This window comes from Larimichthys crocea, chromosome XVI, assembly GCF_000972845.2.
Source record: "Larimichthys crocea isolate SSNF chromosome XVI, L_crocea_2.0, whole genome shotgun sequence".
In the NCBI taxonomy this organism is placed as follows: Eukaryota; Metazoa; Chordata; class Actinopteri; family Sciaenidae; genus Larimichthys; species Larimichthys crocea.
The window spans coordinates 9,207,186-9,222,593 of NC_040026.1; the positions used below are offsets into that span (position 1 = coordinate 9,207,186).

The 15,408-nt window shown below is 40.9% G+C and overlaps 1 protein-coding gene across 3 annotated transcripts; it reads right to left on the reverse strand.

The window, feature by feature from the left end:
* Window positions 1-780: 780 nt before the first annotated feature.
* Window positions 781-13,262, reverse strand: ccdc78 (coiled-coil domain containing 78). Of its 3 annotated transcripts, none has more exons than XM_027289556.1 (14): window positions 12,803-13,261; window positions 12,277-12,408; window positions 12,098-12,184; window positions 11,547-11,903; window positions 11,114-11,164; window positions 10,902-10,990; window positions 10,535-10,613; window positions 10,275-10,400; window positions 9,995-10,191; window positions 9,692-9,866; window positions 8,924-8,967; window positions 8,751-8,832; window positions 8,557-8,677; window positions 781-850 (listed from the first exon to the last, which is right to left on the reverse strand). In XM_027289556.1, the coding sequence occupies exons 1-14, from the start codon at window positions 12,875-12,877 to the stop codon at window positions 825-827; spliced, it is 1,641 nt and encodes a 546-aa protein (XP_027145357.1). In that variant the 5' UTR covers window positions 12,878-13,261; the 3' UTR covers window positions 781-824. The 3 variants fall into 3 exon arrangements, with proteins under 3 accessions (XP_027145357.1, XP_027145356.1, XP_027145355.1); XM_027289555.1 differs by lacking the exon at window positions 781-850 and adding an exon at window positions 8,383-8,494 and having other exon boundaries at window positions 8,577-8,662; window positions 12,803-13,262; XM_027289554.1 differs by lacking the exon at window positions 781-850 and adding an exon at window positions 8,383-8,494 and having other exon boundaries at window positions 8,577-8,677.
* Between the last annotated feature and the right edge of the window lie 2,146 nt (window positions 13,263-15,408).

The following is a 15,408-nucleotide window of genomic DNA, read 5'->3' on the forward strand; positions in this document are numbered from 1 at the left end:
TCCAACCCACAGCAACCAAACATCAGACCATGTGGTCTGTCCACATTTTCCTGTGACTCAGTGGCCATGCATCCTGCTGCCTCTCCATCAGCTCAGCACCAGCTGACAGTGATCCTGAAGTCCATGACCACACTTTGGCATCCCAGATTCCCAGCTGACAAGTTCTGGTTCCCATAACACCCTGGCACAGCTGGGAGTGATGATTCCCGAATGGAAACTGTGAATGTTCACGTCTGAGAACACGCTAACTCGCTACGCATTATTATCTGTCAAGGGAAATGGATTGCCTTTTTTTTATATAACTCATACTGGGTTTTTTTCTGTAGTTGGCATTTTGCAAAAACTGATGAGCAGCCTCCGTCCACAGAGCAGTGTGTGAGTAGGAGAAAATAATGTGGTCAGCTTTAAAGTAGAGTGGGCAGTTTGGGTGGGTTGAGAGGTCAAAGCAGAATAGAGAACAAGTGCAGAGCGGTGCAAGAGCATGTTTATCTGGCCATGTTATCCCTCTGAAGTACTGAAGGAAAGAGAGCGAGGAGCCCCCTTTGTTCCTCAAGAGCCTGCAGATGGCTGTAATCCCTTCCAAAATGCGCACTGAAAATCAATCAAGGCAGGGTGGACATGGTGTATGAGTGTGGAGGCGGGCGACACTTTTCTCAGGGAGGGGTCCCGCAAAGAAACACAAGTTGGGTCAAACAAGCGTCTTTGGTGCTTTCCCGCCAAAAAAAGTATTGTAAGGGAAGAGAGAAGGAATGAATTGCGACCCCCCTGCCGACGAAGGCCCGCTTGCTACCCCTCCGTTTGAGCTGAACACAGCTGCCATCTCCTCACCGTATCCTGGGGCTGACATCGCCTGCAGGGGGTACAACCACAAAAACCTCCAAACACTGACATCATGCTCTAATAAGGCCACTTAGAGACATTCACTGTGGCAGGGCGAAGAGAAACAGGCGCACATGGCAGAAGAAGAGAGAAGACGCTCACAATGACAATGCTGAGCAACATGCTGATGTTTAGCAGGTAGAATGTTGACCACGTTAACCATTGCAGTTTAGCATATTAGCAGATGATGATTGATATTAGCAGGATTGTGGGAATGTTTGTAGTCATTTAGTCATGAATAAAGGTATTGGACAAACATACAGTTTGACCTGATAGATTAGATTAGATTAGATCAGATTAGATTAGATTAGATTAGATTAGATTATACTTTATTTATCCCACAACAGGGAAATTCATTCGGACTTTGTCATTTGTACGTGTGCTTACCACTGGCAAAATACTATCTGAGTAGATATTTTATTTATATCTTGCAGCTTATGTGACCCATGATACTAACTTACAATTGGTGTTGATTTTAGTCAACAATAAATTATGTAAAGGTAGAAAGCAACAGTGTATAACTAGCTTTCTACTAGCCAAGACTGATGCAAGACAGGGCCAAATAGCTAACTAAGCTGGGGCTTGGCTGCCATGAGTTGCTTTGGGGTGTTGACCTGATGGGATGTTATTATCAGGGAACCAAAAAAGTCCATATAAAATATAAGAACATTACAGATAGTAACATAATGCTAAATATAACTGAAAAAATATCTTCAGCTTTCAGTGTTCTGAGTCTCAGTTTCTTTTGGCCGATGCCAAGAGCATGAAAAAGGATTCTGCAGTTTACCTAAAGGCCAAAGGTATCATTATTCATGAGAGTTTTCTGAATGTTGAACATAGAGAAGTGTTAAAAGCCAAAAAAAACATCAACTTCATGGTGGTGTTACAGGAAAAGTCAGGGGATTACCAGTCAGTAATTCATCATTTTGCAATGCATCAATTAGTTTTGGTGATATTTCAGTCTGGACTACAGTTGTAGACTGATCAACATTTCCACCTATTTTAAAAAAATATATCATTATATGAGTATGTCCTCATGGTAATGCCCTGTATTTCCTTCTGTGCTAAAATCCTAATCTGAACAGAACTCTTTGTAATACTATGACACTTAAATTATGTGTCTCGCTTCCTCATGAGGCTGACGTCAGCCCTCTCGATTGTAAAAGCTGAGCCTGAGAATCTATGCACTACAAGGAACACACCTGTTTTTGGAAGGGCTCTTTAACCCTGCCAATTAACCACTAGGTCTGATTGTCCACACAAAGGGGAGAAACTTCCCTGGCAGATAAGTTCAGTGCTTCTCTCTCTACCTGCCACCCACCTCTGTGTTTCTCCCATCTAATCCTGCTATACTCCAGCACTGCCCGGCCTCCCCTTTTTTCACCCATTTCTTTGCCTGTTATCTTTCTCGTCAGAGTAGTCATCTTGGGTTACCTCCTCAGAGACATATTGCACTGTGCCTTTTGTTCAGATTGTTTATTAAGGAAAGAGGTAGGCAGGAACGAAACTGCCACTCACAGTGGTTTTGTTCTGTTACTAGTATCTCCTTGCATTTTTCTCCTGCATAACACAGCTTTAGGGCAAGATTTGTCAACAGATACACCCGCTGTGCAGTGCTGTGAAACATGTGAAAACGTGACGATATTTAATAGCTCTCTCTTTCATTCTCGTTTGATAAAACTCATGCAGGTGTTGATTTATTAGTATCAAAGGAAAACTACTTTGCTTCACTACAGGAATTCTGTTATATTATCAAATGGTTAAATGCATATTAAGGTTTGTACTTCTGTCCTGCTTCAATCACCTCTGATTTCCTACATTCATTTCCAAGAATACATTTGACAGAAAAAGCAGTGACATTAATGTACATATGGATATATGTGATAGATACCCCTCATTCATAATTCCTGACTCTAAGCCCAGCATGTGTTGTAGCTGCTCTGCCTCGGTGGATTTCGCTTGTAAAGTCTCTAAAAAGGTCATGCATTTCAATTTTGGGAGTCCTTGTTTGGTGACCTGATAATACAAAAACTGGAAACCCAAGCTATTGTAAGAGCTGTTTTCTTTTTCTTAAAGGGCCAGTACACCAAATTTATAAAAACAGATATTTCCACTTAACACTAAGGGCGTGTGGCTGTGCAGATAGAGTTGATTTAAACCTGCAATAACTGATCTTTTGGCCACTTGTGTGCAGTGGAAACAAGTTAATATAGCAAACAAGTAGGCCTAGTTACACATCCAGCAAATATGAAGCAATATTAGGATTTATTGTTTTATTTATTTTGTCATTTGTTTGTCTATCAGCACGATTACAGGATACTACAGGGCTGATTTTAATGAAACTTGGTGGAAGAGTGTAGCACGGGAACAAGCCATTGACTTTTGAAATATTTGTATTTGTATTAAGTATTTGAATCATGGGAAGGATACACCAATTATTTTTCACTTTTTTTTTTCCCCCTGGGATTATTAAAGTATTTCTGATTCTGATTCTGATTAAGAGATACGTGATTTGCAGATTATGGCATATGAATATCATGAAAGACTGGACTATTAGTTCCTTCCCAGTTTGGACTTCTACTTGGGCCTTCCTGATGAATGTGAATCCAATGTTACTCCTTTTAGCTCTGTTTTGGTCTCCATCAACTTCTGAGGGAAATATGTGGCTCAGCTTTAACAGCTAAACTAAACTCCACTCACTGATATTGTATTGAATACCAGCAGAAACAAGTTGAAAGTGTTCATGGCTAGATCACATTAGAGGTAAAACCTGAACTGATCCTTTAAAAATGTGAGAATGTTTTAGTTTTTTTTTTTTTTTAAACATTCATTTAACAAAACTTTTAAGTAACATGCTTCTCACATGGTGCAGTGTGACTAAGCAATGCCAAGTAGCTGCTAAGAGGACTTTTCATGTTGGATCAAGTGGAAAAAAAAAGAACCAGAGAAATGTGTCAAGCCATTTATGCATCAGACATGCTGACAGTCGGGCGGCATGTTTATATTCAACAAAGTGCACTCACGCATTGTGCATCAGGCCAGCCGCTGTGGCCTGTCTGATGTGTCAGAAGCTCCCGAGCCTTCCTCTCCCTTCGCTCTACGCTCATTCCAGGCGAACATGTGCACTGGAATTCTCTCCCAATTAAGACAGGGATTAGCCAGGTCGGCTGTGGGAACCGGCCGAGTGTGGGAAAACAGAGGGTCTCTCCCTCTCTCCTTCCCTCATCGACACTCAGCCTCATTCTCACTCGCTCTTGTTCCTGAAACAGCCTCCCTCCCCTGTCTTTCTCACCCTTTACTGTAACTCTTCCTCCCTATTCTCACCCTATATTTTGTCTTTTCCCAACATTCTCATTTTAGACTTTTCAATTTCTCTGTTAAGCCTCATGTTAAAAAATCTATTTTTCACTGGTTCCCCTCTTATCCTTTTTTAATTATGCACACTGACCCCCTTTTTCGTTCTATTTTTCTCTTTCTTAGCCACCCAGAATCTCCATAGCTTTCAGTCCTAATTCTTCAAGGTTTTCTGAAGTGCATGGTCCTTCTGTGCTCCCCTCTCCTGCCCCTTCCCTCCTCCCTCTTAATGCCTCTCCAGCCTTCAAACTGAAAGCTTGTCTGGAGAGGAGCTGGGGACTCTTGCATGAATAGTCTGAGACTGTCAGACTGAAACAGGGGGTTGAAAAGACAGCTCATCAGAAAAGAAAAGACAGGTGTCTCAGACAAATAGACAATTGCATAGTTTTTTTGTGTGGCATTTTTGCATTCATTAATTAAAAAGATAAAAAATATGATTAACTAACCCCAGTATTGGTATATTGCACTACAACCTGCAGCAATCTAAAAATGAACCATAACTCGTATCAGCATCATGGGAAAGTTCAAGAAACATGCCATAAAACCTGAAACTAAACATCCATGGGAACATCCTGCGTGAACTCCATGGTCACATTTCCATTGTCACAACATCTTTTTCTCATGATCTTGCAATACTCTCACAATCACACCAGATTCCTCTCCCTACTGCCTCCACATTCCTCGTACTTATTGTCACCTTTTCTTCCTCGCTCCCACTCTCCCTCTTCTTTCCTTGCGTTCCCATAAATCCCTTCGCTGTGCACTCCTTCACACAAGGCTTGTCCGTTCCAATTATGGCAGGGCTGTCTAGCCCCCGGCTCACACACTCTGAACACACAGCCCGCTCTCATTAAGCCTGTATCAATTAGGCATTAACCTCCTAAAACAAAGGGCCTCTTGACGAGTGGCCCATCGCAGGCCATGTGAGGTACTTCCTCTGCATCGCTCCACCCTGCTTCCCATCCTCAGAACGACACATTCAGACAGCCTCTTTCCCACTGTGCTGGTCACAAAACAAATCTGGACCGAAAGCATCACCAGCAAAACAGAAGAGTAGAGAAAGTTATTCAACATAAATAGTTTACTTGCAGTTGTGATGTTGATTAGGTCACGTTTTTACATTATGATGATTCAACATAAAGCAGAATGCTAATGTTCTGTGCACTCTTATTAAAACCGTTTACATACAGTATTTTTGAATAATTCTGACACCCTTGTTTCGACAGCAAGTACTACGATTATTACTCATACAGTATTGTTTCTCCTAATTTTGAATTATCATGCAGCATTTACCCGCAGAGGGCCAGTTTTGTATTTTTACTGTGTTATCAGACAAACACTGTATTGTATATGTCAGGGGTCTTTAACCCCCTACGGTGTCCGCAGAGGTACTGCAGGGGGTCCACCAATATTTGTCACAATAATGGACTATATTTACCAAAATAATGTGAGAATTTAAGCATTTGACAAAAACTACAAAATAAATGACGCAGTCAAACATAACATGACCAGCCGCTATCTGAGGGAAAGAAAAAAAAAGGAAGGAGGATAGGTGTTGGCTAAAATATAGCAATTCATTCTTAGTTGTGAAATTAACATGAATCAATAACGTAATGAAATAATGCAAGCTACTAGTTTGATCTAGTGAGATCTCACAGCTACTACTTCCACCTCTGCAGAGGTCATCATGTATCAATGAGGTACCTGGCATCCTGAAGCTAAATGTTTCTTTGTTGAAAAGTAATAATAGAAAATGTAAGCCTCATCAACAATAATAACAAAAACAATAATAATAATTATGCATGAACATCTTATCAACATAAACACATATAGGCTAATAATCTAGTCTACAAATAGGTGAATAAAGTAAGGAGAGAATGAGGTGATAAAATGCAATCAGCAACTAGACTGCTGGATGCCACTACATTCTACACACTAGTCCTTTGATGAATCAGGATACGACAGCACACTTTGACAAAATAAAATATCATGATCAATAGTTACTCATAAATACCTGTATTGTTGGGTATTCACAAAGATTTTTACTTTGAATGGGCAAGAAAGTACACAGTGGCATACCTTACAAGGTAAGGATGTAAGTTAAGTACTTCCTTTCTTCTCACTGGGAAGTAGAGGGTGAAGCCAGGAGGTTTCCATTATACCATACAAACTGGTCATTTAAATGAGAATGTGCTTTATCTCCAAATGGCCATGACGCAATATGATACAAAGCTCAAATTTATAGAGCATTTTAACTGATGAAATATGTATGTATAAATAGTCATTAAAATTAATTAAAAATTATAATTTTTAAAAATATTATTGTTCTAAATGCGACTATGAGAGGATCAGAGGCAAAGTAATGTGAGATTTCTGTAACTGTAGAAGGATGGCACTTGAATATTTAATTGTTTACTGATAATTAAAACTAAAAACCTAAGAGTCAGTCAGCCTGGACTATGCCAAGTGTAAATTTTATGCCTATATGTATGTTTTTTATCGAGCTGTGTGCTTTTAAGTACAGTGGTAAAAAAGTGTCCTGCATTTTCTGTGGATTGGATCAGTAAGATTATTTTAGTAAAATATGATAAAGTAATATCTTACCACTTATTTGCTGCTTCATAAAAACTGATGTATCATAAGCAGCTTTGTGGAAACGTGTCCCCACTTGAGAAATAAACTGAAGTCACTGCCATTTTATGTTTTCTTAAATGACTTTGATTTAAAAAGTAAAATCTGTCAAATGCAAAATGTCTTTTGGTTGTTTCATTGAGCAGATGTTCCATATTATGTCTCAAAATTTCAACATGGCAGGAGAAAAAAAAAAAGGTAAAAGTTGTTGCTACTTTCATAATAATGATCATTATTGTGATCAGTATTTGCATCATAATAGTGACCACATACGGCGGTTAATAAAAAGTTGTCCACATTCCAAGAAGTGAACTTTTCCAAACTGCCCCAAGTTAGTGGGGAGAAAAAAAACTTGGCACTTGAGCTTGGGGACCAGCTGTGGTGCACCAGACATCAACCTCTACTCCTCTATGCTTTTGTAATCTTACAAATTTCTGCTACTATTCTTGTTTACTCAGAGTACACTTCATTTGTATAAGTTTGCAGAGACCTCTGTAGGCGTATCGTCTCTCTGTCTTTGTTGGCAAAGCGACAAAGAACAACCTGGTTTTGATTTTCCCACAGATCTGCCGGTGAGAGGAGTGGTCCCCAGCACCCAGCGCTTTGGCACAGTGACTATGTTGGCACAGACCCAAGCTGAACACCCCCCACCCCTTTTCCCAGGGTCCTGGGAGTGTAATACATTACTAACAAAATCCCACTTCCCATTCCTCTCAAACTTTCACACCCCTGCTCCCCTCCTCCCACCGCTGGCATGTCCCCTGAAAAGAAGATTGGGGTGATATGACTCTTTCCATGTCCTCTGGTTTTCCCATCATTCCCCAGAGTGTTTTAACTTCAACATTTTATCCTTTTCAACTTAAAACTTACTAACCTTTTTTAACCTTTCCCAAAACTTTTGAAGCAAACATTTAAAGCACTTTTTAGAAGTAATTACCAATTTTAAAGTTATGTCAGCTATGGCACTAATGAAAAGTATGAAACCCAGCTACCAAAACACACTAGAAAAAAATGCAGACCCTTTCACTATTAAAGGGATTTAAAGGGAATAGATGCCTATTCACACCAACACTGAGGTTATAAATATGAACCCTCATTCTGGAAAAAAAAGCCTGGCTTGTTTGCGCCATTGAGGGAAAAGTATTCACGGGCGTGTACGTGTCTGGGTAACATGTAATGACATTATTCTCACCAGGGTGACCCCTCATTGTCACCACGCTTTCTTCTCCCGAGCTCGTGAAATTGACATAAGCTTTACAAACATTCCAGGGATTTTTTTCTCAAGGCCGGATTTCTTTGGGGCCCTTTCATAGAGAAAACCACCAGTATGAGCAGCACCACCTAGTGATGGTGCAAATGCACGTCATACACACGCTGTCTGGACAAAACAACACATTCAATTTGATTTATAGTTAGTTTCCACTTTAAAAGAAAAAACAACAACAACAACAAAAAAAAAACAAAAAAAACAGCCATGATGTTTAAAGCTCTATGTTTTAATTTTAAGATTTAACATGTATTAGGTTTAAGGTTTAGGTTTTCTTAACGCAGGGATGAGTTAGCACTTTGGGAACGCCCCGCCTCCTGAATCCCATGCAGTCTGCAGAGACGTGAGATCTCCTCTTTATACCTGCAATTAGTGGTATAGCTCAATATAACACTATTTTGAAGGATGAACATTATATGACTTACACATCAAGTGACTTCCTGACCTAACCAGGTGGTTGTCAATGTAATCCTGCAACTCTGACACCTGTGCCTCGGCGACGGTTGCCCTGGTGATGAGCAGGGCCCGCTCCTTCTCAAAGCCCACCTGTGTGAAGAAAGGAAGGTCTTCACCTTCATCGCAGAAAACTGTGAAAAACGGGTGAGAGAGTTTTGTTTACCAGTGTAGAGTCTGTCATCTCCTTCAGCTGTTTCTGTATGTCCGACCAGGATTCCTCACGTATCTGCTCCAGTTTTGCCGGCCTGATAAAGTTACATAATTCATACATTTTTATGACACAATCCGCAGCTGACCACATTTGTCATTTGGTAAATATAAAAAAATGACACTCACTCCTGATGGCTTAAATTTTGAACGGGCATTTTGAGGAGAGCCACCTGGAACAGAAAAAATCAGGGTGAAGGTCTTGAATGAACATCAACACATATATGTAAAGCAATATAGATAAATGTATGAATTCAACAGAACATGAGCGATTATATTTTTACTTCTAAAAAGTGAAAAACTTTCGCTTATTTCAGCCTTTTTTTTTTGCCATACTAACATTTGAGAAGGAGGCACACAATTTAGACAGAAACACATATCTGAGATTTTGGAAAAGGCGCTTATTCTCTTTCTTGCCACGAGTAAGATGAGAAGATTAATGCCTCTTTCATGTGTGTATGATAAATATGAAACTAAAGAAAATGATCATATATCTTGCCTTATCATAAAGGCTGAAAACAAGTTAATGTTGCATTAAAACTTTTCTTTTTGTTTAATTTGTACACAAACAGAAATGTAAATACAAAAATCTCTGACTTCCTGAAGTTACTGATCTAAAAGTCTTTAAAAACAGAGACTGTTCCACCAATCACCATGGCATCCATCAGTGTGGCTACAAGATCTGCAGTCCTCGTCTGCAGCAGTAAAGCTTTTTGTCGCCACAGGACACAGACTTTGAAGTCATGACTCCAGCTCACCATTCACAAAGCACTGTTTGGCTTTATAAGGGAAGTACAGACACAAAGCGGAATCCCTGCAGAACAAATACAAGCATTCACCAGACAAAACAAAAGCAGATCAATCCGCTTCAAAGCAGAACGCTTTCTTTGGTGCTACCTGCTCCCGGGCCGCCTGCAGCTGACCCTCCAGCCTCGCCTTGTCCTGACGAAGGTGCTGGAGCTCTTTCTCAGTTTCATCTCTGAGCTCAGCGGGGTCCAGGCTGAAGTGAGCTTCTGGGGGTCCAGGGTCAAGGCTGCTCCCTGGTGTGGCCATGATCTGCTCCCTCTGAACTCTAAAGATCACAAAGTATTGGTGTGGGCCATGGGTAGCTAGAGTCAGCAGGATGTTTATGGAATAGGTACAGTGCATTGAAAAGCAGGACACAAAAAGACAAATAGTAAAATACACAGGAAGTCTCGCCTGTATGCAATAAGGAGAGCATGATGGGTCTTGGTGATCTTCTGAAATCTCTTCTTATAAGAGCGAGCAGCGGTAGCGAGCTGTTCCTCCCTGGCCCTGTAGGACGAACGAACATCCTGGAGCATGCTGTCCACAAAAACCCTCATCTTAGAAGTCTCTGGAGGGCTTTTATCTTCTCCAAGTCCATCAATGTACTCCTAAATTAAAACATTTGCAGGTGGCTGTTACAACAGGAGTGGACGTTGTGTTAAGAGAAGTTTGTATGAGTGCTGCAACTCACAGATAAGTCCTGTAAATAGCACACAAGCCTTGCACGGTACTCCTCGTTCAGCTCTTTGACTCGAAGCTGCAGCTTTGAGTTCTCCTCCTCCACCTCCTTTACATGGCTCTGAGAGCACATCAGGGCCTTGAATTGAAATAATGCAGACATGATTTCCACTGCTACAATAACTTATTTTAACATTAATTTAAAGATTGCAAAATAATAATAGCATGACGACAACTATTTCTGTAAATCAGTCTGGGATCCTTCATGCTCACCGCACTCTGCTCAGATAGCTCCTGCTGGTTATTACGGATCGCTCTCTTGTTCTCCTGGTGCTCTTTACCCATCGCCACCCTGATGACCAAACACAGACCCGACCACAAGAGAGTAGTGACCAAAAATCCAGAGAGCCACATCACAAGGGCAAGCAATGAGACCACATCACACGCACAGCAAATACAGCCGCAGCTTAGAACAGAAATCAAAAGAGGGGACCACAGAGCAGATGCATGTGGGACGAATACTGGGACATACGTTCTGAGATGGGTTTGGCTGTTTGATGACAGGAAATGGAGAGATAATCATGTCAGATCGTAATTTAGCTTGTGCACGAGTAAACGGCAAACATTCGCTGGCCCTCACACTTTCTCCTCCAGTTTCCTCTGCTGCTCCTCGTAGCTGTTCTTCATTTTCTGCAGCATGTCTCTGATCTCATCTTGGTTTCCAAGCAGCTATGTGAGTCAGAAAAGGAAGTACTGAAACTGTAGTTAGACAGTTCAACAATGTACCTAAAACATGTGTGTTGGCTACTACTCCAAACAATGTGATACATGTTTAGTATAAATATACTTTACAGTTTGTTCCATAGATTTTTGCTCCTTGTCCAGTGCTGCCAGATCTTCAAGCTGTTAATACAATGATATATAAGAGAGGAATAAACATTTAAAATATGTAAATGGAAGTATGATATTTAAAATAATATAAATTAAATAAATAAATAAATCAATAATAACAATAATAACAATAATAATAATAATAATAACAATAATAATAATAAATAAATATGACCTTTTTTGCCTCAAAAGATGCATTAAACAACTAACACTTATGTGGGAAATATTAGTCTTTTGCTCCCAAAGGTGCCGTAAAAGATGTTTAATGACTGCTTGGACAGTTTGGACGAGTGAGAATCATCAGTCATAACAATACATGGACAACAACATCTGTTGTTTTCTCTTAGATAACTGAACGTTCCTTTTGCCACAGTTATTGGACACAATGTCTCACCTTGACTCTGTTATGTGACATGCTGCTGATCAAGGCCCGCACCCTGTCCAGCTCACCGTGCAGGCCCTGAGTGGTAGTCTTCACACTCTGCTGCTGCTCTTGCAGCTGCCTACGGAGGGTGTCCTGGGCCTGGGCCAGTGCCAGCAGCTCGGCACTCAGCTCTTCACTCTGTGCCAGCTCATTAGCATGCACCTCAGCCAGAGTTTGGTAGTTCTTCTTCAGTGTGGCATACTCCTCTGACAGGCCTTGGCCGCTCTTCTCTCCCACTTTCAGACGAGCCTCAGCTGACTGGAGTTCCCGGAGTAGATTGTCTCGTTCCATCTCGAGCTCCGTTATTACAGCATCTTGGTTCAGTATCTAACGCAGGGAAAGAAAGTGCAGCATAGAGAGCCTCAGTGATTGACCAAAAATGTTTGTGAAGATACAATAAATATCAGGTATTGTTATTGGTTATTATTTATTTCCACTTTATATTCATCTTATTGTGACCCTGTTCAAACAAAAGCTAAACTTGATGCACTTTTTATATATCACTTCCAGCAAACTCTCACCTTGTTTTTCAGCTCAAACGTCTCTTCTTCAAAATGCTCTCTCATCTTATTTGTTTGAATTTTCTCCTCCACAAGCTCCTTAGATATCTGAAAGGTAAGCCAGGGAAACCCACTTCTTCTGGTCAGATACATAAAACTTATATAATAGTTCATATAATGTGCTTAACATGAACTCCTACCTTCAGTTTTTCCTCTTCACTCTGGACCAGCCTGCAGGATAGATCTGTGCTGGAGTTGGCCAGGTGGCCCAGTCTGCTCTCCAGGTAGCCCATTTTGGTGTAAAGGCGTTCATTTTTGTCTCGCAGGTGCAACTACAGTGAGGTGAACAAAAAAACAAAAACAAAACTGCTTTATAATGAGGCGACAAATGCACTTTATCCACTTAAATGATCTCCAGCATTGGCTGGATAGACCTGTTATACAGTCATGAAATAGTTTGTTTCCAATTATACTAATTAAGGCTCTGTTCCATTTAGTGCAGCAGAGACTTTCCAACATGCACCGCACCAGCACCCTGACTCTGTCTGACCTGAATGGAACTGGACTTTAATTAGTACAATTGGTTACACCTGTGTTTACCCTATTTCATGTCAAAATGGCTGCTGTGAAAAAGGTTTGTAGCTTCGTGTCACCTTTTCTTTTTTTCAGGAGCAACAACTTCATTTAACCTCAGCACATGAAGACTTAATAGTAAATTTCACTTACATTTTCTTCTGTGAGAGCTTGAAGACGCTCCTGAAGTTCAACAGGAGTCAGCTGGTCCTGTATGTCCATCTTCATTCACTGTGAACGGCTGCTCAAATGAACGTGGCTTACTGTATCCACAAACAATATGTTACCATGGCCATCGACAACACAGACACAACTGGTGTGGACACTCACTCACACTTTTTTGTGTATTTCTTATTTTATACTGAAGACTGGCTACTATTTATGTAAACGTTTTACCAACACAAATTCAACTCTTAAGTTAATAATTTAGAAAAATCATTTCAACCCTCCTCTGGTAACTAACTTCAAACTAGATAATGTTGTGGAAAGTTAGCTGAAAGGATAGCGTTCAGTGTTAGGGTTTCCCCACATTTCTCACAAAAATTAAACTGTACTACGTTAAATTATTGCTCATGTGATTGAAAGTTAGTTTTTATTTTAGCCTGAAAAACAAGGCCTCTCTCCTGTAAAATGTACCCGAGCCCCTCTCTCTAACAGAGGGTTGGTACAATAGCACAGGGTGTAAGGGAACTGCTTGGAAGTTGAGAGGTTGTGTGTTCAATTTCCCTCTCCTGTTTCCAGCGAGGTATAGGTCTCCGTTTGAGGTTCAGTCTGTTTTTATGTCGTTACTACATGGCAGTGTAGTAACCCTAACCCTTCCACCAAGAGGTGGGGCCATTGGTTAAGTCTGGTAAGTTTAGAGGCAGAAGTAGTGAATAGAATTCCGGCTCTTCAGGTAAATTTAGCGTTGTTTTGACTTGTGATTTGTATTTGAACACATATATCACTTGAATTTCAATAAATTGCTGAAGCCAATTGCATTTACACTTGTAAAACCCCTTGTAACTCTCTGAAACCACCCAGTGAATGCACTAACTTGCTTGAAGAACCAGTCTGCTACACAAAGCAGATAGAAACGCCTATAAAAACCCAAGCATAAAAATAAAATAAAAACGTCAGCTATTGATATTTTCATTTTTTAATCAACCAACAATCAGTTTATCTGACTCTGGGAACACTGTGTAATAACCCATCAATCTTCTAGAACACTGGTTCCTGACCACCGCTGGGGGTCATGAGACCTTCTTGATTTTAAGGGGTGAAAGAAAATCTGTTACAGGTCCAGTGTGTAGGATTTAGTGGCACCCAGCAGTGAAGTAGCAGAAATTCACATAAAAAGGCCATTTCTAGATCATCTTTGGGTTGTTTGCTCTGGGCTGCTGTAGAAAAATGGTGGCTCAACAACTGCGCTTGGACCATCAACCTTGGTGGGTCCGACATTAATGTTGTGGCCTGTATTGTTTTTGTTTTAATAAAATGACCACAATCAAACTGACTGACTGAAAGTCCGGAGCCAGATAAATTAGTCCAGGACTCCTTGTTAGGGTCGAGATGAGGGTAAATAATGAAGCAGTGCAGTCACGGATTTCAACACAATCTACTCACCCTCCCGTTCAAAACGTGAAGGAGAAACTAAATAGTAAATATTTCTTATGACATTTTTTTATTTGCTCATTCATGTGTCTTTGATTTACAGAGTGTATGTAAATAACTGAATGATCTTGCACCATGGTGCAGACCAGCATCGTACTCTGAGGCAGACCATAGACAGTATACAATGGATGTAGTATCCGCGACGTCACCTACAGGTTTCTGAAGAGTGTGGTGGCTCTGGCTGCCGCCATATTGGCAGTGCAACCATGTGTTTACGTTTGAATTACACCATGTGACTTAGAATGTAAACAAATCAGAGAAAAAGGGGCGGGACAAATGGAACTGTACAGATCAGAGCAAAACCACACATCAAAGGCACATGCATTGTGACATCATCAGGACGGTATATAAGGCCACGACGCTTCAGTCAGTCAGATCATTTCAGACCTTTCAAATCGTGATACCACAGTGAGAAAGAGCCAGAAAAGACAATTTGCAAAGAGACAACGACTGATACAGAATACAACTGTTCGTCAGAGATCTACAACTGCAACCTACAAGCATTACTTTGTGACTGACTACCAGCCAAAGAAAGAAAATGCAGCGCCCAGGGAACCCCAGTGGTAACCAGAAGAGCGATGAAGAGCAGACCGTACGCGGCTGCTTTTGTGAGACCAGCTGCCAACTCAACCAAGAGTTGGAGGAAACAAAAGCACAGCTGAAGAGACAAAAATCCTTGAAGGAGTCGTTCATCAACAAGGAAAAAGAGACAAGGAAGGAGCTAGAGAGACTCAAGAAGTACACCAATCCAGAAACTCTCAGCACCGCAAAGATCGCCAACCAAGTCAGCGACAACACCAAGAGGAAGAAAAAGAAACTCTTGCAGGTCGACTATGAGGAGCTGCAGGTGGCTCACATCATTAATGAGGAAAAGTTCCAGGCAGAGCAAAACAAGAATAAGCTTCTTCAGGAGGAACTGGAACGGCTCCACATTTCTTACCAAGTGCTCAACGCCAGGTATGAAAATGATGTCCCCAAGCTCAAAAAGCAAGCCTTTTACCTTCAGCAGGATCTTGATAATGAGATCTTGCAGAAGCAGCTCGTGCAGTCTGACTACGAAGAAGCCTTCAAGGCACTCCAGGAAGAGAGAGACAAGAACAAGACTC